Source organism: Cygnus atratus, chromosome 1, assembly GCF_013377495.2.
Source record: "Cygnus atratus isolate AKBS03 ecotype Queensland, Australia chromosome 1, CAtr_DNAZoo_HiC_assembly, whole genome shotgun sequence".
NCBI classification, from domain to species: domain Eukaryota; kingdom Metazoa; phylum Chordata; class Aves; order Anseriformes; family Anatidae; genus Cygnus; species Cygnus atratus.
The window spans coordinates 67573892-67599891 of record NC_066362.1 but is presented as its reverse complement, the minus strand read 5'-3'; the positions used below and the strand labels follow the sequence as shown (position 1 = coordinate 67599891).

Sequence of the window (26000 nt, the reverse complement as noted above, 5' to 3'; positions counted from 1 at the left end):
GCAATCTATGTTACTTTCTCTGAAATTGTTGGTTTATTTGTAAATTTGGTATGATATAACCAATATGGAAAATCTTAAAGTGAATTTAGTTTGTGTTGCAAATATATTGAATATTTGGACTTCATGAAAAACATGAGTTTTTGGAAAAGTTAGGGCTTTTCCAGTTTTTAGATTGTTATGCTGCTTGATTTAACCAGCAGTACAGAAGATTCAGCAGAGAATGGATTATGTCTTTGCTGGATTGCTGTCCATCAGTTACAGTCAATTTGTTCACTAAGGAGGACGTGTTTGGCACCTTGAGACCACAGAATACTGGACTGCTGCAGCTTTGCTCTTCCTATAGCCAGACCTTTCATTGCTTCCCTACAGCCAGTGTTGATGCTTTTGTGATGGCATAGAGAGTTAAGGGTTAAGGGAGTAGATCATTCTTACTGAAACTGTAGCTAGACATTTTAAAAACAAAAACAAACAACAACAACAAAAACTGTGGGAGCATGGAGAGATTTATTAGTACCCAGTGATAAGTACATAACTTCTGACATGGGAACCGTGGGCTCCATTGTCTAGAAATGACAAAAGGAGAGAAACGTACAAACTTCCAATTCCAGCAGGCTTTCTGATAACACAAATGTAGCTGATGTATTTTCCAGGCTGATGGTACCCACACAAAGGTGGCATATAGCTAAGGAGCCTTAGCCTTGAATTTTCTGCCCCTTCTGTCCTAATTCCCAAAGAGTCAGACTTCAGTACATATTATAAATATAAAATGAAAAAAAACTTTGGATTGTCAATGTCAAAACTAATAAGTGTAACTATTTCCAGTCATTAAGTGAGATGAGTCCTCTTAAGACAAGAGGGAAAAAATATGTGGTCCAGGTATTTGAGCCAAAGTTGTCAAAAGAAAACAAATCCTCATGTCTGTACTTACATCATTGCTTTTAAGGGCTGAGGTATTGCAAAGTTGGTCAAAATCAGTGGGAGATCAAAACATCAGAAGGTTAAATGTTTCGGGTTAAAGTAATTCTAGATCCTTTTGGTAGTTTATTGGAAGTTTTGTCTTGCACTGAGGCTACACATACAGCTTTTTTCCCTGTCCTTTGTTCCTGTGCTTGTGTGGTATTTATGCCTTACCACTAAGGCAGCTGGTAACACTCCATGCTTTGCATGTACAGTAATATACTGAACAAGGTATTTTGGATCATGCGCTGATACTCCAGCACAACTGAAGAAAAGAGGCAACTAATGTCTTAGGTGCAAGCACTTAAAAAGCAGAAGATTTTCTCTTCTAGTAATGCAGCTGATCTTATCCTAAAATGTTAAACAGCCCATCAAATGCACTAACACTTTCAAACACAGGTCAGGAGAACTCTGTAGTGGAGGGAAAGGGAAAAATGTAGGAACACTTGATCTCCTGATGTGTGGTCTGCAGTGATTAACTTTTTCTCTCCCACCTACCATGGCCTGCAACTTTAGTAGCTTAAGTGACTGGACTACTATTTTTTGTACAAAAAACAAAGGGGTAAAGCATACAGGGTATATGTATATTTCAGAATTTTACGGCTGCTTGAACTGGAGAATTTCCCTCTGCTCTTGGTACCCAATCTTTTGTGATATCTGGAAAAGCTGCCTTCCCTTCTTGCTCTCTTCTCTTAACTCCTGTAGTCTTTCAAAATTATAGTTATAAAATCTCCTTTTTGACTTTGTTCTTCAGAAAGGTTTTTCCTCTCTTGTTTGTTCTGCACCACTACATTCTTTGTGCGCGGAGCTGCTGTCCTTTTAACATAGATTTAGAATTAAGCTTGCGGGTGTAGGACATACTTTTTTTTTTAGTCTGTTTCTTTGTCCAGAGAATTAAAACAAACAAAACCAGCCCCCTCCCCCCCCCCCCCCCTCCCCCCCCCCCCCCCCCCCAAAAAATCTTACACTACTTTTGCGTGCATTGGGTCTCTGACTCACTGTAAATATGTGGTAATCCTGTAACTGCAAACTTAGTGAATACTCTCTGTGCTCTTTACCCAGTTGTAGGTCAGTTATCTGCTGCAGTTTCTGTGATGGTTGCTGGTTTCTCTGAAATACACCGAAAGCATTTCCCTCAGGTGGAACAGACCCTTTCCGAGGAGATTCTCCTGGTCTCCTCCATGCCTTGCTTCCACTTAGCTCCTCAGTATGTCTTACTTGGAGTGGCTGAAGCCTTGGTAACACCTTCCTGTAAGTAAAAATTAATAGGTTAAAGCCAGTGTGTCCTGGTTCGCAAAGAATGATATCAATTCTTAAAAGTAATTAGACTATCATGTAATATTTTTATCCCTGACTCTATTCCACAGGCTTAACGAGCAGATTTATGCTTTACCTGCTTGAAGTAGTATGGTTTGTCTTGCTGGATGTAATGCAGAGTGAGCAATGTTGTTCCAAATTAACTGGAAGGTTCTGCAGCAGCCTGGTCAGATCCCTGGGTTGTGTAATCCACCACTGGGGGGGCAGAGGGGGATGATGAGAGTGGTTGAGCTTGGATGCATGGCTGGCCTTGAAGTGGAAGCTGGTCAGGCAGTGGGATGATTCGAATGAGCTCCTGAGGTCTCTTCATCTCTTCTGTTCTCATCTATTTTGTAACTGATTTTCCTGAGACTGAACAAACACATGCATGGCAATTGAGCTGTGGTTACAGTCTTTGAGCCCTTTCAGGCCACAGCCAAAGCAAGGTGAAGCAATTTAGCTTAACCCTTTTCATTTGAGGACCCAGCTAATAAAATTACTATGTTTTTCACTAACATACAGCATATGCAGGTGGGTACCACAATTCAATTGACGTGGTAACTTGAGGAATATTGTAAGTAGATGCAGGACTTCTGTTTGTGCTCCAGTCAGGAGTCATGCAAAGATGCCTGCACAGAGCATGATGTCTTAGTTTATGTAATGGAGCCAGAGATAAACATTCCTGTTTTGCAGAGCACAGGCACAGCTTAGCTCACGCTTACCATCCATAAACTATGTAGACATACTCCTGATTACAAATCTGAACCTTCTTTTCCTTTTATAACTTATCTTTCCAAAACTGCGCTGACATTCCAGAGATTTGTTTCCTGAGGAGCACATGAAGTCTTTACCAGTGTTCTACCATCCAGAGGTTACTTTTGTAATACTAACCTTTTTTTTTTTTAATCTAATCAACTTTCATTTAAATAGACACAGGTAAAGTTGTGGACTAGCTGATTTCCATAAGCATTTCATTTTACAGGTTGAGTGTCTGTTGTTCCAGTACAACCTCAGAAATATTCAAATTTATTTCCTGCTCTTAAATAAAAAAAATTCTTAGCTTCATTATTATACTATAAGACTACTCAGAGCAGGTCATGTTCTGACACTAAAAGGGTAATTTCCCCTAGTTTTAAATACTTAACACTTTTCAATAATGCCTCTTCATCAGATAGCTCTGAAGTACTTAACAGAGACAGGTTTCTCGACAGGTTATGTGGTTTCTAGGTTACAGGCTGAGTTTAAAAAAAAAAAGTGACCTCTGTTTAGCTTAACAACAACAAAAGATAGGAGGTGGCTTGCTTACAGTCTTCTCATGCTTCTGCGTGAAAAGAATTTCTGTTAGAATAAGGCTCTTACCTAGCACAATGGGACAGAACAAAGTCCAGTGACTGGAAGATGACATTAGCCTTTAGAAAAGCTTTGATATTGTTTTTTGTTTTTGTTTTTTAAGGATTATCATTACAGTGTGGTAGGAAGCAAAGTAGTGCATTTCCTCTTAAAATAAAGACTAAGCATCTTACTAAGAGCTGCGGTTATAGGTGTGATTCAAGAACACTATGGCTAAGTCTGAGTTTGAGATTTGCATGGAAAAAAATAAAGGTAGGTACATGAACACGAAATTGGTTACTACTGTAGCAGTACTGTGGTCAGTGGAGATGCAGGCCTACATTAATTTGCCCACTGGTAGATGTCTGGCACCTTTTGTGATGGAGCATCAAAGACGTGCAAGGCAAGCAGGTTACTTATGTTACCAGCTTGGCCTCCAGCTGCTGCTAGAGTAGAGCACGGTTCTGCAATATGTTCTGCATCTTATGGGGCAGCCCCATGCAGATGGCTGAGGCACACTAGAGCATTTTGGGCAGCAGTGGGCATCTGTATTCCTGCTACTAAACTGAGCTCTAGTTTTCTACTTCAGTTTGAACTGAATTGCTGTTGAGGAACCATTCACTGGATCTGCATCAATGTTAATGACAGCCTAGACACTGAAATAGTTGTTTCACCTTTCCTGACATTTTACTGCTGTATTATGCAGAAGGTCAAATTCAATTATGGTAATAATTTACTTGGCTTGGAAGTACATGATCCAAGTTGAAGACAGAAATGTTCGCACCTGTAATTAGAAGGAAGTGAGGGAGTATCTCGGTTTTGAAGTGCTTAGTTAGAGGAGCTAGATCTGGCATATTGAACTCTTTATCTACATTTGAGCTCTGATACTTACAATTGTGTTTATATGATATATTTCATTATCTTGTTGATAGGAGGTTTGCATAATCACCTGCCTTGAGTAGCATGTGCATCTTTAAGAATACATAATACCAGTATTTTAATGTTTTGCTAATGCTGAAGTTCTGTTTTAAAGAAAGAAATAAAATGATAAAAGAACTGCTCTCCTTCAGTGTTAGAATTTAAGATCACACAGCTTGAATTTGCAACCCTAGCTTGTTTTGAATAAGGAAATTACTTTCCTAAAGCCCAGTGCTTAAAAAAGAGGGGGTGGGGGTGTGTTGTGTCTGTCTGGTGGAACACTGCAGCAGGCATTTGCTGCCACAGTGCATGAGGTTGGTGATGTGGAGCTGTCCTGCTGGCCACAGCAGCTGTGGTGCATTGCCAGTGTCCGAGCAATCAGGTGCACTGTAGCTGCTTGGCCTACAAAGGGTTAGCAGGTTTCTGCACAGAGAACATTTCTCTGCCTGTCATCATTCCTCAAAGCACTTAGAAATGGGAAGCCTTGTAACAAACTGCTCTGTTAGTTGAAGGATATACCGGGGATCACTTCACCCACCAATGAAGTGCAATAATCTCCAGGGTGAAATGCAGCGGCTGGTTAATAGTTCACAGCAGCACTGTGGGAGAAGTGAGGAATAGAGTATGCAATTGAAACAGCAGGGATAATTTACGTAAGTAGGGTACAATTACCAAGCAGAACTTGGTCAAGATGCATGCTTTGCACCCCTGGTTTGGGGGAGAATGGGGGGAACAAACAAAAAGCACAACCCAGTACCTTCTAGGCTCTTAGAGACTTTTAAAGTAGCTAGGACACCGATTGTCCAATGTTTCAGACTGTACTGTTGTATCTACAGATGGTGTCCTAGGCTCACCTGCTTTCTCTTGCCCTCAGGCTTTTGGTTCCTATTATGAATGAGGAAAAAGCACTGCCCATGGTACTTTTGAATTTTTTTTTAATGTTTCCAATGCTCTCATTTGGACATCCAAATTAAAAAGGGTGGGAGATGGTAATTGCAGTTTCATTTGTATTCAGTAATGCTTCAGGCAACTTAGCATCCAAATAGGCTTCTCTGCTGACAAGTTTCTCAGGCTGGAGGTAATTCAAACTCCAGTAATAAAGCAGATTGGGAGACACTGGGGCTTGGAGAGCTAGTGTGATTGAGAGCTCAAGGTGTGAAATCATAAAGTGAGAGGCTTTGACCAGGGAAAGCTGCTCAGAGAGAACAGCTGTTAGAAATGCTTACTGTTACTCTAACCTAGTTTAGCCAAACTACAACTGGTGGGACTACAACAATCCAGACTACTACTGCATGCTACAGCCCGCTCTCCCCCCCCACACCCCCAAAGTTGTTGCTTTTTCATGTCTAGTCTTCTAACAAGAAAGACAACAGGTCTTAAAATAGCCAGTGACCTGTGGGGTTTCTGTATGGGGATTTTTATCCAGCCTCAACTAAGGCAAATTAACTACCCAAGTTAAGGCATACTCTGAATTTCAGAAGCATTCACCAGTGGCCTTGCTGCATTGGCTCTTGCATGTAAGGTCCTGTAGTTAAATATCCCATCTGCTTTCTTTACCTCTCATGACTGTGATGGTGGTTTTCTTTGTCTTTTTATGCTTCAGGTTTTTAAAAGGTGAAAGTGACTGGGTGAAAAATCATTATGTGCTTGTGAATATCATTAGTTGTATATAGGGTGGTTTATTACGGAGATTTATTTGAACAGTTTAGATAATCCATTTTAACAGGGTACATACCAACACATGACTGCCCTTCTGCTTCAGGTAGGTTCTATTAGTAAAATGTCGAAAGTCCCCACTTTGGATTTTTTTTCTCTCATCTATCTTCTACTATTACTTAAAACAAAAACAGCAACAACAATAACAACCTGTAACTGTATTTGCTTCCTTTTTAAAGGTTCATTGCTATCATTCTGGCTTGTGCCAGAAAGAATTCGAGGTATTTCCATGCATTTTTTAACTGTCTTCAATGGAGCTGGCTGCTTTATGGGAGCTTTCTTTGTTCAGACAGCCCACACAGGCACTCAAGGTAAGAACATGCCCATGACTGGTGTTCCTGAGCAGTTTGCTAATCCCATTGATTATTGATTTGGAGAATTAGACATCAGAATTAAAGGAGATGCCAAAATTGATTTGCTTTCACAATTAAGATGGAATTAAGATAGGAAATGGCCTTGCAGTTGTATTCATCCAATTTTAATGAGTCATCTTAGTTTTGATAGGTAGAGTAATTAGTGAATGGCACCATGCAGGAAGCCCTCACCTCCAATCTCTATACTTCTCCTCTGGAATACAAGAAAATAAACGTTCTTGTATGCATTTTTTTTATGTTCATGGCCAAGTATGACCATATTAGCTAGGCTCACATGGAAGTTTCTGGCCACAAGAGTATGATTACTGCTTTAGCAAATGGACGCTTTTCCCCAACTACTGGAAGAACAAGATTCTGTGACAAGATAATTTCACTGTTTTCACCCTTCTCCAGACAAATAATGCCATTCCCAGAGAAACTGATGTTTCAAGATGAGTTATTTCAGATTCATCCTGTTAAAGAGTATTTAGTGCAAGCCCTGAACTAGAAATTTCTCTGGGTTGCTGACTTTGAAGAAAGGCAGAGGGTTTAAGCTTTTTTTCCTTTGCTGATAAATCTTCTTTTAATACATAAGACTTGTTTCATAAGTAAATTAAAAAAAATAATGCACTTGAGTCCTTGAGCTGAAGGACAAGGATACCTTTGTTTACATATCTGAAATAGGGCCTGTTTTTAAATTCACACTTCAGTTAAATACTTTAAATACCAGGCACAAAAGCGTCACCTGGAGATGGTTAAAAAGTAGGAATGCTTACCCAAATGAATCAGGCAAAGAACCGTAAACTACTAAGACATCATGGCAGAGAGCAGAGCTGCTTGCATTTCCATCAGTAGAATGAATTTTTCATTGAATAATGAGGGTTCAACAAAACTAGCACTTTGAGAAAGATTGTGTTAACTTTTTTCCCCTCTATTCTCCTCTCCCCCAAAAGTATGGAAGCTATTAACTTTGATAAAATTGAAATATTTTGTTTCAAAGCTGATATTGTACTTCATTTTTACTTTTGATAGAATTAAATATTTATTAAAAAAAAAATTAAGCATGATGTCTGCATCAAAACATTTTGACTATGTGGTGCCACTATATATGTCATTTATTCCTTTATAGAATATTTATATAGAGCACCAGAGGAAACTTGACATTTGTATTTGGTTTACAATTTGGTAGATTTTGTCTAATTCTATATTATTGATTTTTCTGTAAGTCTATATGAAAATATTTAATTATTCAAAAAGAAAATGTTTCTTGCCAGAAATTCTATTTTGTTAGAGCTTTCAAATTTTTATCCTGACTGGGACCAAAAAACTCATCAGATAATGCAATTCTATGTTCTAACCCTTTTTGCTCAAGATTCTCAAGCAAACTGGAGAAGTTTTGTTTTGTTTTGTTTTGGCTAAAATATTTCTCACTTTTAATAAGTTGTGTGGCAAAGATCTCCACTTAGCTTATGGGGGGGTGGGGGGGAAGATATAACTTATGCCTTTACTTACATTGGCAGACCTGCTACTCCTATACTCCTATCCACTACTGTAAGTGGATTGACCACACTGTCATCCTGAGCAAAAGTCACTCTTAGAGTTTCCAAAGACATTCAGCAACAGTTTGTATTCAGATTAAGGTGTTGCAGCTGGACTGAATAAACCCCTAAACAGAGGAACTCCACTGCAAAACATGAAAAGTTAGAGGGAAAATATAATGAAAGATGTTTCATGCTTGCTCTGTTCCTCTAGTTAGGAAAAGTAACCTCTAAGGGTTCTATTAGTATGTAAACAAACACATTATTGGCCTCATTTTTTTTCTAAAAATAAGTGGAACCTCACTGGGTATCTCTTTCCGGGTTTTCACATGCTAGAGTGAGATAAATTGTTCCAAGATGCCACAGTTCACAGCTTGATAATAGTGGAAAAATTCCTGTATCTTACTTTGTTATAATCCTCCAGACTGAAGAGATCTCACCCCAACAGACTTTTGTCTTGCTGAGTCATAGATCAAAGTAGGCCTGGGATCAGCCTTCTGAAGCTGGGTAGAGTGTAACTAAATCAGAGAGTCATTTAGACTTTGTTTTGTTTTTCTCCTAGTTTGAAAGAAAACATTTCCTATGAAATTCTCTTGTTCTGTATTTCTTCAAACTCTTCCATTGTGCTTCTCATGGGGTGTTCTTTGATGCTTGTGGTGAAAATCTTAAGATCAGCAAAGTAATAATTATTTAATTTATAAAGACTAGTGGTTACTTACCGAAACTTCTAAAAGTCACCACTTCAGAGAATAAAATGGTGACCTCTCTGAAGTCAGATAAGGTAAAATCACATAAATTAAGCTCTCACTCTTCGCATTTGTTATTTTTCCAGCTCTGTTTTGAGAGCTTCTAAAACACTCAGTACCTGGACAATTTATGAAACCTGGGGGTAAGAAAACCATTCTGATTTTTTTTCTGAAAAGCTAAACTGATTTAATTATACTGAAAGATCAAAATGAATTCCCTTTTCCTGAAGGAAGATGAGCGTTTATGCAATATTTTTTGTAAGATTTAACAAGGCTTAGCACGTGACTCTTGGGCTATGGGTGCTTTTGCCTCATCCAAAGATTCTTGTTTCACTAGAACCTGAGCCAAGGCTATTTCTGGTTCTGCCATATCTAAGCAATGCAACCATGATTGCTATGAAGCAATTCAGGATACAGTAAAGAATATCCTCCGGTGTATATTTTGAAGTACAGCATGTTGAGAAAATTATTTAAACCTTTTTATATCCTATTTCAAGTCACTAGTTTAGAATTTTATTTAGGTTTTTATTGGCAAAGTTGATCAAATATCAGTCACAGTCAAAGCTGCATTAATCATTTTTAACGCATCTATGGAGGATGGTGTGAACACGACAAAATAAGACTAAAAAAATATCTGAGTGCAAACAGATGATGGGTGACAGTGATATTTTCAGTACAAGCTGGGAAACTGCTTTCTTTTGGATCTCTTACCTCTCCTAACATTTTAATGGAAGAAGATGCAAGACACAACCTGTCCTGCTATGCCAATCATTTCAAAACACTTTTCTCTAAAAATATTAATGTAAATATGTAAGGGGGGGAAAGGAAAAAGGTCAGAGGAAGGAAACTGCCCCAGACACATTTGTATGTAGATAAAGTTTTTTTTCTATTTCCAGTTTGGAGCCTTGTGTGATTCTAAATACCAGTGATGATATTGCTTGCAGTCCAGAGGGTGGTGTCCACTGGTGCCTACTTAGCTATTAAGGATTAGAGGCAGACTGAGACTTTAATTTGGATATGATTAAACACGAAATATATGCCTGCTAACTTGGTGAAATGATGGAAGGAGATACAGTTACTTTTTAAGACCTGACTTACATTTTTCTATAGTCACACTCTAGGTTGCGGGATTATGTTAAATGTGGGAATTGTACATAAGAGGATAACCTCTATCTTATGTTTGTTTTGCTTTCTTCTCTACTTTCCCAGTGCTAAAATATGATATTCAGTAAACAAAGTGAACCCCTTCCTATGCAACTTTGGGCTTCATTATGAATCCCTTGAAAAATTCAAGGGTGCCATCATCATAACAATTCCCTTGTGTGTACTAGCATATGTGGAAAAACTGGGCTACAGTCATTTCCGCATAATTTTTCATGGCTTATAGCAGTATCTGATTGTCAGTATTTGTTATCCACCACAAGCAGTATAGGAAAATGCTCTTGTCTGTGTCCCAGTTGCGGCTTCACCTACTTCTTTGCCTGTGTTGGTAGGATCAGGTGTTTTTTTCAGTGTTGTATAATATTCTTCCTTGTACTGTCTGAGCATTTTTGATATAAAATTGATAGGACTGCTTAATGTCAGTGGAAGTTTACCAGGCACTTTATTTTAACAATGTATGGTAGCAGGCTTGAGGAACTCAGGCTCTTTCCAGGCTTAGTCTTCTAATTTATTCTAAATTTGCCATGAAATGCATAACCAATTCACCTCTAGCCAACAGCAAAAGGCTCTTTAAAATACTTGGCTAAAGGAAACTTCTGATTCTGTGGTGATTCATGCTACTGAGTATTTCCATTGTTGGAATAAAAATGGAAATCAGGAGCTTGTTGTAGAAAGTTAATTCCCAGTGAGCAATTATCTATGTGACAAACCAACCTTGTAATTGGCACTTCTGTTGGCAATCTCCATAGAAAAGTACAGGATTGACAACCCAAAGGCAGTGTCTTGGGGAAAAGTGAATTGTTAGCATATTGCATGCTGATTGAAGGATGCGAAAGTTCTGAACTCCTCAAACACAGTAGTGTCAAAAACATCTTATTCCACCAAAAACAAACAAACTGGCCCAATAAGTTCTTAATGTTAATGGCTTAGAGTAAAATCCTGAAAATATGAACCAAACCCCCAGCCAGTGTCCCATTCTAGGGTCTGCAGATGGCTTGTGGAAGCTTTTAGTGGGGCAAGGAATAAGGTGCCTAAATGTAGTTTCACTGACATAAACACCTGGTTGAAGTTTCAGAGTGGATGACTGTTCTCCCAAGGCTTCCTGCCAGCTGAGGATTCTCTGTGCAATGTATCTAAGTAGAAGAAAATGTAGTCCAGTTCAGCCCCCTCTTCTGTGGAAAACCAACAGCCTTAAAAAAGAAACAGATCTTGAGAACCAAATATTTTTGGTTGAAAACAGGAAATTATTAAATTAATCTTGGCTGTACCCACTGATGAAAATGCCTACTGATCAATCATCTTTGACCCAGGTCCTGGAGGGGGCCGGTGGTAAAGCGGGGGCAGAACCCAGATCTCTTAATGCCCAGGCTGCCATTCCACCCTGATAAAAGCAACCAATCTCACTTTCAATGCTTCAGTGTGGCGCCTTTCCTAGCATTAAAACAGTTTCCAAGGTCCATTTCACTCTGTCCTCTTAGAAGCTGCTAAATATATATATTTATATATAGCTCGAAACTATTTTTAACTGCATATTTTCCTGTTCAGATTCCATTGTAAACTCCATTCCATTAGGAAACTCCTGCTGCTCATATAGTTAGATTAGCCGATGTAAATAACCTAGCAGACAGTGTGAACTCTGCTTTGACAAGCTGTAGCACCGAACCCCATGCATGCTTTCCATTTCATCAGATACACGTGGTCTCTCTGTGAGCTCTATTGGCCACTGGGGGATGTGAAATGAAAAACTACTTGATTGTGAATTATGACAGTAAAAGTTTATAAGCTACTAAAATGAAGTTATAGCACCTAGGAGCTCAGTCGACTGACAATGTTAAATGATACATTTTAAAACTGGCTTTGAGATAATGCTACAAAAGGCACTGCACACACAGGTGAGGTGGTACTGCGCTGTGACAGGCAGAAAGGTGACATGACACAGAGCAAGCTGCGGAGGAGTTGGGAGAAAACTGCTGCGCTGATGGCAGGTGTTCCCTGTTAATCCCAGGAGAGCTAGAGGTAACTGCTTTGAAAAGAAACATGTTTACAATGCCAAGATGTGGAGGAAAAGAGAAGAATGTACATGTGTGTGTGCATAAACCTTTGATTGTTTTTTCTCTCCAAATCTAATTAGAAAAAATTGTCAAGAATGGCATTGGATAGCTAAAGATGGCATTAGTGGTCCAAAGATTGGTTAAGGCTATTTGTTTTGTATGAGACAGCTATGCCACAGAAGGCTATTTTTCTTCCTCTCCTTTTTAAGCTAGTTAAAGTGGTGAATAGTTATTCTATGTAGATGGGAAGGACTTGGTACCAGAATTTGAGGGAACGAAGAAAGGGATCTTTGGGTGCATCAATGCTAGTGTTTTAGTTCAGATTAGGAGTGTGCTTTTGATTTGAATCTCCTGATCATCTGTTTGTTTGTGCATTGATTTGCATCACTGTGATCTTGAACCACAAAAAAATCTTCTGGATGAAACTAAACTCCCCAAATGCCTGTGCTGGATGCGTTCCGGCTGTTAACAGGAATTAGCCTGATACAACCCTTCTGAGCTGTGTGTAGTGTGGACATCAGATTCTCAGCTCCAGCTGAGTGTTCCTGTTGTACTTCACTACTTGCTAATGAAGACAGTCTCTCCTTCTTCAAAGGCAACTTGTACTACCAACTAATATAAGAGGTTATTATGGCACTGTACACCTTTCTCTGATGTTCTGTATCTACTGTAGTTTCTTTTTCACCTTGGTTTTGTTTTACTGTAATTGATTATGGTACTTCAGGTACTGACTGTCTTCAGATGTAGACAGACTGGGGCTTGCTTTCCTGTTAAGCATCTTGACTTCCATTGTAATCATTTATCACCGGAGCTTGAATTTGTGAGGAGCAACATGGAAAGCTGACAAGAATTTTTAGGTATGAGAGACTCAAGGGTGTATATATAGGTATGTGCATATGTATATGGCACTATCCTCCACTGAAGGGAGTCTATGCTGCCAGAATGTCACAGATACTGTTGCCTACAAGCCTTGGTAAGCAAAAGGTCTGTGATTCATGCAAAATGAATGTGTGGAAGACAAGCACGTGTTGCAGATTCTCAGTTAAAGGCAATAAAATATAAAGTAAAATGGCAGGTAGGATCTTGGTAATGTAGCACCGCCCAAGACACTAAAAAAAAAATGCTTTTTTGAAAGGGGCCTGTTAAAAGCATGGGAGATGTAAATAAAGACCTTAATTCTAGCCCTTCTAAAACTTGTGTATAAGTAGATACAGAGAGGTTCAAGACAACTGTGACTATCTTATACAGACTTACCTTCATGCCTTTCACACAAGCCACGTCTTATCCTGCAAGGTAAACTAATTCTACTTCAAATGTCTGCTTTGCCAGGCAACTGGTTTCCACACTTGCTACATGAAGGTAAATTGGAGAGATTCTTCTTCTTCTTGGCTTCCTTAATGATGGTGAACACCCTGGGGTTCTGGACCATTGCACACAGGTATGTGTGAGGAAATGAACACTTGACGTTTCATTTGTAGATAGGGGTAGAAATGCTTGCGAAACCTGTAAGTTAGTGTGTAATAAGGAATTGGTAGTGATAGATCATATGGTGTTGTTCAGGGTTCAGGCTTCAGTGTTGTTTTCTGCCTTGAGGGGAGAGAAGGAGACTTCACAGTAACAATTATGATAAGATTTTAAAAAATAAAAATTGAAGTAGTTAGCTTTAAATATTTAAGGAGCCTCATTAATACCAAAATAAAAATACCTCCAAGAAGAGAATCCTTTCCTTTACTAAAGGACATAAATATGTTGGCATGGGATTAAAACTATAGCACTTGGCACTGTACCAAAATATGGTAAACACTGCTATTGTCCCTGTGAGCTTCCATCTTTAGCATAGGACAGTAGGTGAGGGGCTTGTAAGAAAACAGCAGAATGCTTCTGGTTAATGCTTTGTGCAGTGGTATCAACAGAGCGATGCCGAAATATTTTCTGATGCTCTGCTGGGTAATGAGATAAATGCAACTTTCTGCTGCAGACTGTGGAATTGCTCAGCCCCCATGCAGAAAGTAATTTTATGTCACCTGTGGAGCCTACGTTTAAGGCCCACATATTGCCTGTAAAATGCAAGGAATTCACATTTGCATTCCCCTTTTACATCCAGAATGGCTTCTGAGTTGGCCTGCCTCCTGTATTCTGGAATATTTAATCATAGCTAACTTTGTTGTCAGTGTTATAAGGAATACTTGTAGCTAAGATCAGAGAGGGAAGCAACCCAGGTCATGTGCAAGTGGCATTCTCTCCTACACACCAGGCTGCAGTTCTATGAAAATCTTTCAGGAACCTTGACAAAGTAGTGATTTGATAATGACAATAATAGAAAATTTCCAAGGGCGTTGTACTTCTAGACCTCTTTTTTTTTAAAAAAAAAAAAAAAACAAACAACCTTTTTTTTTCCTGTTACCTATTAGTCTAACTGTGCAGCATACAGATTACTGTAGTATCTTGTCAAGCACCTCAATGTAACCTGAGGCTCAAGTGTTCATTTATATAGATGGTTAGTTCTCAGTTCTGTTTTTTTTTTTCTAACCATGACTCAGGTCACCGTTAACTGTTTCTCTTTTGTATACTTTGTCTTGTCCTTTTACAAAATGGGTTTTTACTCTTCTGTAAAATTAAATCTTCACTTATTTACCATTGAAAACTGAAGGGTTTTGGCTGTCAAAAAGTGGTCATAAAATTAGGTTAAGCTCAACAAATAATTTTGCCACAAATTAACATGTTTTTGAAAGTCAACAAATTTCTTCATGTCTTCCTATTTAATATATATATATATATATATATTTCAAGTTATTTACATTTTATTATTTTTTTTTAAATTTAATTTCAAATTGGCACTTCACTTCAATTTCAAAGTACCTTATTTTTCAGCAAGGCAACCAAAACAAAGATGAAATGTCTTTTAAGGTTAAATGTTACTTATTCATTTTGTGCCAAGTAAAATTCACCTGATTGCAATTTTACAGAGTGGAGGGGAAAAAAGGGTGAGGGCTATTCAGATAAGCACCAATTTAAGACTAGGAGGAAATCATCCTTTAAAAATCAGAATTACAGTAGACTAAAATTTCTGAGAAAAGCATGCTTGCAAAACACTGAGTATCTTTTGTATTACACCAGATATTAATTGCTGTTTCTTTTTAAAATCTATTTAAATGATGAATTATTACTATTATTAATCTGTGCATCCAGGTTGGCACTTCTCATCATGATGTTCTGAAAGATTCTAAGACAGTAAAATAAATAAAAATAGGGTAACAATATGTACTGCTTAGAAACCCAGGATACAGATAGCACTCTAACTTGCAAAATATCACCTGATAAACAATGGGTGAAATTGATGCCATAAAGGAAGACTGTTTTAGCGTTTTCCTTCCATATTCTTCCTCCCAGATACAACAATCTGAATCAGGAATACACCAGTGAGTTCAGAGGAGCTCTTCCTGAGGAAAAACTTCTGAAACATGACAAAGACATCAAGCACTATGATAGTGTCCTGGATTGCTCTCCCATTTTGTCTCCTGTGGAGACAACCTGATCAAGTTTCCCCCTTGTTGGACTCAATGTTGATTGTTACCTACCAGCTTTCTAATGATAAATTATCTAGTGTACCTTTAGTGGAATAGCTAATGTATTTATTAATCACGTTAGCACTAATAGTGTTATTTAAGTTTATAAAAGAGCAGTTGGCATTGGATTTGGCCTTGTAGGATGCTGCACTGTTGTAATATATGTCGAGGACAATGAGAGCTCACTCCTTGGCATGGTTGATGGAGATAGGCTTTTAATCTGTACAGGGAAATGGATATTCACACATTTGTACTTAGTTAAAAATTAATAAACTCATGTATACATTTGTTTAGCAAATTACTTTGTGACAATATCATTTGAAAACAATTTTGGAGGCAGTGTCAGCTGGTTGATATTTGAGAAGGTGGGAGCCTTGTGTGCTATGTCTGACTCTGTCTGGTGTCTAGCCCTCATCAAGTTGCTGCTTTACCTTAGTTTCCCCCCTCAGGAAAATGGGCACTGCATACTAACATTCTCAGGAAATTGCCTTGATTTACTAGAAACATGCTGAAATTTGTTGTGAAACATTTGTGCTGAGGCATATAGCCTTTGCTTTGGCAGAAGCATGATGAGTTTTTTCATTCCTAAAGGATGATATACAGGAAACTTGCTAGTGGGAGAACTGGAGACTAGAATTTTTTAGATCAAAATTATTAATTGTAGCACAAGTGAAGATGATGAAAGGAATTGAGAAGAGTAGGAAAGGATAGATACAGTTGGGAGTGGGGGAAGAAATAATTATCATTCCATCTTAAGAATCTGCTAAGTTACACATTCCCAAAATTGTCTCACTTGGGCATTGTGAGTGGTGCTAATCAAGCTACTAATGCTTTTGTAAAAAGTCATTACTAAAGAGAATGAGGAAAGAATTAGGGTCCTTATCTGATAAAGAAATATACTGAACCCAAAAACTAAAGGAATACTTAGTTATAAAGATGATTGTATTGAAAATAGAAGTCAAGTCAGAATGCTGCTAGATATGAGGAACGCTCTACCACAGAAGAAACTACACTGAAAGCATACAACTTGCTGAAGTGACCCAAAGAGTAGTTTGAGCTGAAACTCATGAAAGACCTGATGAAGGAAATCAACTCTCTATTGTTAACCATGCTGCAACTATAGGATGGGAGTTGGAGTGGGGGGGAAGAAAAATGTAGTAACTACATCTAAGAAGTAGTAAGGAAGGCAGTCAGGACAGCCTCAGAGCTGTTAGTTTGATCTCACTAGTATTTAAGGTTTTGTAAAATTTTAAAAGAATATTTAAAGTCATGAGATAAAAGGAAAATTGAATAAAATGGAACACAGATGTATCAAACGTACATTTTTCCAGGCTACCTTAATGTCTGCATGTAATGAGAATTCATTTTCTAAACAAAACGTAGTAGAAATGATCTGCCTTGATTTCAGCAATGCTTTTGACATATGTCTCAAGGGAAATAACTTATGACAGTGGAGATGAGGGTCAGCAGAAGGTGGCAACAGATACTGTAGAAAGGGGAGGCACCCATCTGGAGGCAAATTTTTTTGTGGAACTTGTTAAATATCTTTCTTTGTGGTAAATAAGAATGTGATCTTGAGATACACTGGTGGAGATGAAAGAAGCAAGCATCTTCGTACAAGCTTGTCTGAGATGTGCATTCTGACCAATGTGGTACTCTGACTTGATAACAGAGCTGAACTTAACTCATTGTTTGCTCTGTAAGGAGTGTTGCGGGGGGGGTGGGGGGAGAAAGGCAGAAAGGCTGCCTACTTCCCTTGTCCTGACTCCTGTCCTGCTAGCAAGAGACAGTCTCTTTCCCCAGAAGTGTCTGCATAAGTTGGGCTGGCGCACAAACTGTGGGCAGTGGGTGGGGAGTGGTGCTCTGGTTGAAGTCAAGCTTTCAGCGTAGAAGAGGAGGAGACTCCAGGGGTTCTAGAAGAGACCCTGGAGGTTTGCACAACCCAGGGAACCATTCACAGTTTGGCCAACAAGGACAGTAAGGCTAAAGGACCTAGCCTCCAAGGAGAGTAGAAACTGGGGAAGTAGGCTAATTTTCATATATGAGTAAATCTGTACATCCTACCTGGCAGTTATTTGCTTGTAGCATATAGTTTTCTAAATGGTATTTGCTTTGCAATAAACCCACCTTTAAGCCACAGACACTCCAAGCTTCTTGCTGTAAAGATAAAGTGGGAAACTCCTGAATCCTTGGCTTGATCTCTGACTGGGCAGAGAAAAGCTGTAGAGATGCTGAATGTAGTTTGCTGGAGAGAGGTATGTGGTCCCTGTCAATGTATTTTAGGGTTGTACACAACAGGAGGAGAACTATGTAACAAATGGATAAAATCTAAGATCTGAACCAGTTTGTAAAATTGGTCTGGAGATGCTTTTAATACTTAATGATACTATTTTTTTAAAAACCACAAAAATAACCATTTACATCAAGAACAGAAGAACAAGAAAACTAACTTGCTTTTAAGACAGAGGTTGAAATTATTATTGGAGACTTGTTTGGTGCACTTGCCTCTGGCAAAGAAGGTTCTTTCTCAGGCTTTTAGCTGCCACACAGCTGTGCTGAGCGCATGTGGGTATGCTCTCAAATGACCTGCATGTCCCTTTGTCCCTGGAGAGCGAGGCTGGCATATCACTGGTTAGTACTTCTCCCCTTTACAGTCTCTGAAATTCCTAGGAAAAATGTTTGGTAAGAAAGCTGCAGGCACAAATACTGTTGGGTCTAAGATAAACAGGCTGAATCAGTTTTTTTTCTGAGTTTTATATTTTTCTCTGGTCAACTGTGTGAAATGGAATCTGACTCACATTTTTGAATGGCGTAGGATGAGAATCCTAAGTCCATACTATGCAAATTCAGCAAAAAGGTGTTTTTTTTTTTTTTAATGCAACTCAATACAGAATTAAACTCTAAAACTTGGTCATGTCTCCTTTTGACACATGACAGCAGAAGGATTTCCTGGGTCATCAAGTCAGGTTCCTAGTTGGTGAAAAATACATTTCACACATTCTCATTAATTAACTTAGCATTTAATATTATAAAGCCATGACTCTTAGTTGGACTACTCCACTTTGTCATTGTTTTGATCAGGTTTCTCTGAGGAGAGAGAGCTTTCCAAAACAGAAGATAATCTTTTCAGGTCTCTGGGACCTGGTCTGTGAAATTCAGTTTTTGTGCTCATCTGTTCTTGAACATTAAGATTAAGTGTAAAATCTGCATGTTAGGGGTGTGGGCATGGCCTTCTTAATGTGTTAGCTTAATGGTTTCTGTCCAACTAATCAGTGGAGGCAGAACTTACTTAGCTTCTGTGGTGATAAGATCAACTTGTAGAAACCTGTGGTTCTGGTGATCCTGAGTTCAGTTCCACATTCTGAATATCTGCATTTCTTCTGATCATGCTTAGGCTGAATGGCCTCGAACTACCTAAGACTGCTTTTTCTCAGAAATCAAAATCTGAAAACAGATCCCAGCACAGAATATAAAATATTATAGTTTAATTGTCTGAAGATCTGTAATTCTAAAAAAAAAAAAAAGAGTATTAGCTAACTCCCTGTAAAGAAGGACCTCCCTAGCACACAGTCATGCAAAAAAGCTTTCAGCAATGGAGAAAGAAGCAGAAAGGGCAGCCTTCATAAAGGTGTATTTGAATTGTATGGATTGGAATGGGCTTTGGAATGAATATTTGATAACTGAAAACTACCTTTTTCATGTGGACTGGAGGAAGACTTTCTATCAGATTTAGTTAAGTATTTGGCCTTTTGGGTGGATGTAGAGGGCTACTGATTGCTGGATATTGACTAATTTCAGCTGGTGGTGCAGAGGAAGAAGTATGAAAAAGTCTATCAGTCATGCTCGCTGTTATGACAGAGCAATTTAGCAGTTATACCCCAACAGACAGGGATGCTTCTTGAACTGGAGCATTTGGCACTGCATACAAACCTAATGGAATTCTTTGTACTTTCAGAGCATTGCCTAAATTTTATAAATCTTGTCCCAGCACACAGTAAAATTAATGTAAAGGAATCTGTAGATTCAGTCTTGACTTTGAAAGAAGCTGCTTTTTACATCTAGGTTAATACATTAGAGGAAAAAAAAAAAAAAAAACACCGCAGGAGGAGAGAATAAATAAGGTGGTGTATATGCATATGAAATAATGTAATAAACACCTGCAAAATGTTAAAATAGCCTTTTATTCAGTATTTTATTGATCTGTGACAGTTTTGACAATTTTCATGAGAGAAAAACATTCAGATTTCATTGTCTGTGCTTGAGATAACCTGTTCGTGTTGAATTGTACAAAGTAAAGGCAGATGTGTTTTAATCCTTATCAAGGACTGTAGTTTTGAAATAGTGTGGAAGAAGTTACCTCTGAAGGGAGGTTCACAGGCTGTGAGTGAACAGAAATATCCCAGTTCAGTTTTGTAGTTTGAGTACTACCTAAGTTTTCCCAATCTTGCCCCAACACACAAATTAGTATAAAGGACTCTGTAGTCTTGACCTTGAAAGAAGCTGCCTCTGTACTGTCTACCATCTCTGGTTATAACTATTCCAGTGGGTGCTGTGCTCAGAGGAGGTCATTACTAATATTGAATACCCATTTGTGTTGCTGATTACTGGCAGTGCTGCTTTTTTAAGGGTTAAATGTGTGTTTTATTCTGTATTCATGTACGCACATAAGAAAAAAAAAAATTGTCCCAGACAGTTCACTGAGCACCCCAGTTAAGTCTAAATGCATGGGACACCATTTCGAGTACAGGAGGGTGAAGAAAGCTTTCTGGTGAAGATTAAGATCTCCATCTGTTAAGTTTGCATTGATGATAAAACACATGCTCCCAGTTGGAACAAGATGCATTAAAAGAGCAATTTCACTTCTACTGCCTAGCAACAATGTCATTGAGCACCTGCAATAGTTTAAACATTAAGCATAATTGGCTTTGCTTGACATAAATCTGTAGTTTTGTAAATAAGAGCAGTTGAGTTTCCATGTAATACCAATTAGCTATAAGGAATGCTTTGTTTGCTGAAGCCTGCAGCTTTGCAGAGGAAAGAGGGAGCTGTTAAGACTCAGCAGTATTAGTCAGAAGATAGAACCCAGATCAGACATTACATAGACTTCACAAGCATCCTTGTGCAAATTATTTAATCTGAGTCGGGTTCCCTGTCTGTGAAAGGAAGAATAACATTTGGAACTTTTTTTTTGTAAAGAACTCCGTGTCTGATTAAAATAACTTGCAAATAATTTTACAGCATTAAATTGAGCTCTGCGTCTGTGCTGGATTTCTTTTCCCTTCTTTTAGATGGAGCTAATATTGCATCTGGAAAGGTTGTGTAACTTCTCTAGAATTGCTCACTTTCTGCCAATTTCAGCAAAAAGTGGTGCACAACCCACCTGATACAAAAATCAGTCTTGTTCAGCATCTGTGGGAAATCAGAGTTGGAAAGATGCAGCCTTCCTCATGTCCCTACAGCAGAGCTGCAGAGCAGAACTAAGTCTTTTAGGCTTCAGCTTGGTGTCTGTTTGCTTCAACATATACTAGGTGTACCTTGGTGGGAACAGACATAACTTCCAGAGGGTGTTTTGAAAGACTGCTTGTATTTAATCTTTAAAAATAAAAATAGGTCCTCAAGTTTCCTCACCACATCTCTATTCTTAATAGAGTAAAAATTACCTCTTGCTTGCTTATTCCTACTTGGTCTCTATGAAGTCTTACCAGAGAAGTAATATTTTATTGGTTTAGTACTTCAAATTATTCTAGTTTTGGTCTTTCTAAGTATAGATTTTCTCAATTCAGAGAAAGTTGACATCTGAACCTTATGCAGTCTACCAGTACTGGTGCTGGCTTTAAAAAAGTTAGTTAATCAGTTCTTATAAATAGTGGGAGCTGAACTAAAAGGAATTTATCTGATAATGGTCCTTCTGTGTTTTGGGGATGCTTCATCTCTGCAGAGTGCTGGGGAATGCACACAAAGAGAAACAAATTGTAAAGACAAGATATGTTTTTTTTGGGTGTGTGCATGCTCTCAAAAAGAAAAGCAAAAATGTTTTTAAAGTGACTAAAATGTTCTTAAGTGCAAAAAATTCTTAAAATAATCCTGTTTTTTGGAGGTTAAAACAAAAAAGAGTAAGTATACCTATAGTTTGACTGGAGAGTAGTTTACCCTCTTTCCAAACACCAGGATTTTTGTGTAGAGCCAATATATGTTCAGTTCAACCATCTAATACCCTTCTGAGGGAAGAACACATCTCTATAAAGTATTTCAGTTATTAACTTTACAGCTTGGGAACTAGCATCCTTTCCTGTTACTCCTGAAACTCCTGTCAGAGTTCTTGCTCTGCCACATTTGGTACAGTTTAGCTTAGAACAGTGGTTGGAAACTGAGTCTTATACCCAGCAGTTGGATGGAGATCAAATGTGGGTGTGTATATGTTCTGAGACTACTCTTTTTTATTTAATGAAAAATAAAATTATTTTTCCTTTGTTCAACTCAGAAGAAGAAATGTTTTGAAATCTGAAACAAACAAAAAAGCAGTGACCAGGAAACAAAGAAAGAAAAACACTAAGCAGCCAACATTTGTCCTACCTGCTTTTATAGCTTGTGGAAAAAGCATCTTTTGAAAACAGATCCTGAATGCTTTCATTGTCATGTCATGTGAATTTCAGAAGCAAGATCTCTAAGGTTGGGGATGGTAGTTATAGGTACACTTTAGTCTGGAAAAAATAAAATTAAAAAGCACAGAAAGTTCTCTCAGGTTTGCTTTTCAGATGGTCAATGAATGCAATATGAAGATACTGTCTATTTAGCTGGCTGGCAGAAAGAAGAAACCTTTGATATCAAATGAAATCATAAATTCAAAGCAAATCTTGAATAGTACAACAAAGGTTGCCAGAGGGTGCTGCTTGAAAGCTAATCCACTATTACCTGCAATTCTGAATTTCTTTACATTGGCTCGTGGTGTTTTCCTGTTGTCTTAAAATTGTTCCTTTTAAAATGTTCAGTATATCAGTTAAATGCAGAAACCTGAGATAATTTAGTAACTTGCTGACAGATGATAACCCCTTCAACAAGCTTTGTCACTGTTTATAAAGAGTTGTCACTTAATAGAAACTCTTTTTAAGCTTCAACTCTTTAAACTTTACTGTTGGGTTTACTGTATAAAACCTTAAACACCATGAAGTCCTGCATGTATATTCTGTGAAAAAGAGGTAAGGGAACATTCATCACTTTAGGGAGACACTTCACTGCAGAGATCCAAATACACAAATTATGCAGGTTTTGCAAAAAATAAGCAAATACCTTCAGCAACAGCAGCATACTGTACTAACAGGGGAAGAAGGGGATTATTACTGATTCACAAATGATGTTGCTTCATTATGGAAGAGCTTTCTGTGCTGTTTGGAAGAGGAGATTCATTTTTATCAGAGTATGTGAGAGTGAAAGAAGGTTACAACACACAGATTTTATTATTTTTAAGAGTAAATACCGTTGCAGTGAGGGAACACAAAATATTTATTTCTTCTACATGAACTTAAAAAGGATAGTTTTGTACTGTTGCCTGGAATAGTTGTAGGGTATATCTTAATAGATCCAACCTTTTTTTTTTTTTTATTTTAACTTTTTCCTCTAGTTCCAGTGTAAATTATCAGTTAGGAGAAAATTCTTTACTCAGAGGGTGGTGAGGCACTGGCACAAGTTGCTCAGAGAAGCTGTGGATGCCCTATCCCTGGAGGTGTTCAAGGCCAGGCTGGATGGGGTTTTGGGCAACCTGGTCTGGTGGGAGGTGTCCCTGCCCATGGCAGGGGGATTGGAACTAGGTCCCTTGATTTTTAAGGTCCCTTCCAACCCAAACCAGTCTGTGATTCTGTGAATGATTATTGTCTTTACAAAGTTTGTTCATCTGATTAATAGCTTAGGTGAACTGTTCTCTGCTCAGTATTTACAGCAGTTCCTGTTGTAAATATAGTCAACTACATCACGGTGACTTTGCTTTGGTTCTTTCTCCCAGTTAGCTTTGTTCAAGCTGTCTTCCTATGCAGTCAGTGAGTCAGTGCAGTCAGTTGTTATGCCCACATTTCAACATTCTTCAGAAAACAATTTTCACTTTCATCAAGCCTTTTTAAGATGCAGTGAGTTTTAAATAATTGCTTGTGCAGATACTCATAATTTTTTTGAGATATTAGTGCAGTTCTGAAACAAGCTCAGGCATGTAGATCCTTCAAAAATGCTTGGAGAGAGTGGCCCAGTTTAAATTATCTATTGAATGCTCAAACACAAATTGCACATGAAATCCCCAAGCTTCAAGGATCTCTGGCAGGTCACATCCTACCAGTCACTCAAACATTTAGTCAGTGCTACCCCCATGCACCTATGAAACTGAGGCTGTTTGACACCTCTGAGAATATTTCTCATGTTAGATCTGTTGTAAATGAGCACATGGTCCAGAATAATTAATGGTAACACTTCAGTCCTTTTTTGACAGAGTTGTGTTTCTTATGCAGTTTGTGCTGGTCTGTCTATTTAACTGCAATCAGCCATGCCTGAAAGACAGGAAAGAACAAGACGGACAAGTGTGTCAGTGAGTGAACCTCTTTGCTGTAATTAGAAATGCACAGGGAATAAATTATTCTCTAATTCAAGCTGTCCAGCTCACACTAATAATAACAACCCAAGAAGCAATCTGTTTATAAAAATTAAAACTGAATTTGTGAGACTAGTGCAAGACGGGTTTTGCTGTGTAGTCTTGTTCTAGTTTATCATGCTTACAGGGCTCTATCAGGGCATTACAAGTGCTGCTGGCTGCACTATACCACGATTTCATGTACGCATTTTCTAGTATGTAAGATTAGCTAAAACTGCTTTAATCAGAGTTTAGCTCTAGCAACTCTGGGACAAATTTTTCCCTGCTAAATTAACAGTAGGTAGGGAACAAATGCCACAGCATTTGAGCAAACATGGCCTAAGTCTTTTTTTTCTTCTTTTGTTGACATCTTCTAATACTACTGCATTCATTTGTCTTCTAACTTGTATGGGGCAAGACATTTTTTGTGGAGGTACTGCGAAGAAACCTAGCAACGGCTCGGTTCTTAGTTTCATTGTCATAAATATAATTTCTCTGAGCTTATTTGTATCTCTAATGATTAAGGGTCTCATATAAATTACTCAAGAGTGTGCCTTACAATGTTTAAGCAATGATAGTATTAAAATTTGAGGAATCAGGGAGGTTCTGAAGACTATTAATATCACAGTCATAAGACTAATATATAAACTCCTTCTCTGGGCTCTTCAGAGGATCGTGAACTTTTGGGCCCCAAAGTATTTGATTCAATGGACTTCAAGTCTTTTGATATTTTTTCTTTTTCTAAACTTGCATAGGCCTTAATGATATTTACCTTCTAATTGTAGCACCTGATTAAGAACAGAAAAGCTGTATGCTGGAGAGTGCAAAGCATGCTTACTTGACTTGAGCTTAGGTTTAAATAGAAATCTAACTCCTTGAGAGTAGAGGAGGTGCCAGTTAACTTTCCAGCAGACAGCCTGAAAATGAGTGTGCAGTCTCCATTTTAAAACTGGGAAAGTAATCAGGTCTTGGGATTAGATGTTACTTATGCTCCTTTAGAGCCAAAAGCTATAAAGAAACTGCTCAGAATATGAACAGCTGTCATAAAGCATCCCTGACATTTTTAAGCAATCTCAGATCTTTGGATGAAGAGTCATGATAGTAACTCTTATTTTTGGAATGCTGAAACATACACAATGAATTCTCTCTGTCAGACAACATGTTTCAGAAGAGAGTATTGACTACAAGTCAGCCTAACAGGTATCATTTTTTTATTATTATTGTTAAATCTCAGCAAATAACTTGAGCCATTTTGTTTTTCATATGAAGCATACGTGTTATGGTCAGTTGCTGATCTGAAAGTACAGATGAGATCCAAAGGAGAGAACAAAAGCTATATGTTTTTTGGCTTATTTATATATATACATCACTTCAAACCAAGTAGAACAAGCTAGAAGTATGCTTTGAATCACTGGCCAGTAATTCAGAGTACCTAATTAATTTAATTGCAAACCATGAAATTCTCAAATTAATTTATTATTCAAATATATTCATGCACTTCCCTCCCTCAGGGCTTTCCCCCTTCTAAAAAAAAAAAAGCCTTTAAGCATTTTCAGTGCGTTTCAGTTTTGTGAACATCTGAAACATGAACAAAAGAATAGCTATAGTGTCAGACCTGTGATCTAACAGCATGTGAGGGAAATACATGGAGGAGAACATGGCACCCTTCTGGTAATGCCCTGCCAGGCACTCAGGCTGAAGGAGTCATCCTGAGTTCTGTGTTTCTGGCCATCCTGGCAGTTTATGTAACTAATCTTGATA

At 38.1% G+C, this 26000-nt stretch overlaps 1 protein-coding gene across 1 annotated transcript in view; it reads left to right on the top strand.

The window, feature by feature from the left end:
- The window catches only part of SLC15A5 (solute carrier family 15 member 5), a 30131-nt gene extending 14447 nt beyond the window's left edge, over window positions 1–15684 (top strand). The window contains exons 6-9 of the mRNA XM_035550697.2: window positions 2020–2208; window positions 6396–6527; window positions 13395–13503; window positions 15456–15684. Coding sequence (XP_035406590.1) covers window positions 2020–2208; window positions 6396–6527; window positions 13395–13503; window positions 15456–15600 — 575 coding nt within the window. The 3' untranslated portion in view covers window positions 15601–15684. The remainder of the gene's footprint in view (window positions 1–2019; window positions 2209–6395; window positions 6528–13394; window positions 13504–15455) is intronic.
- Window positions 15685–26000: the final 10316 nt, after the last annotated feature.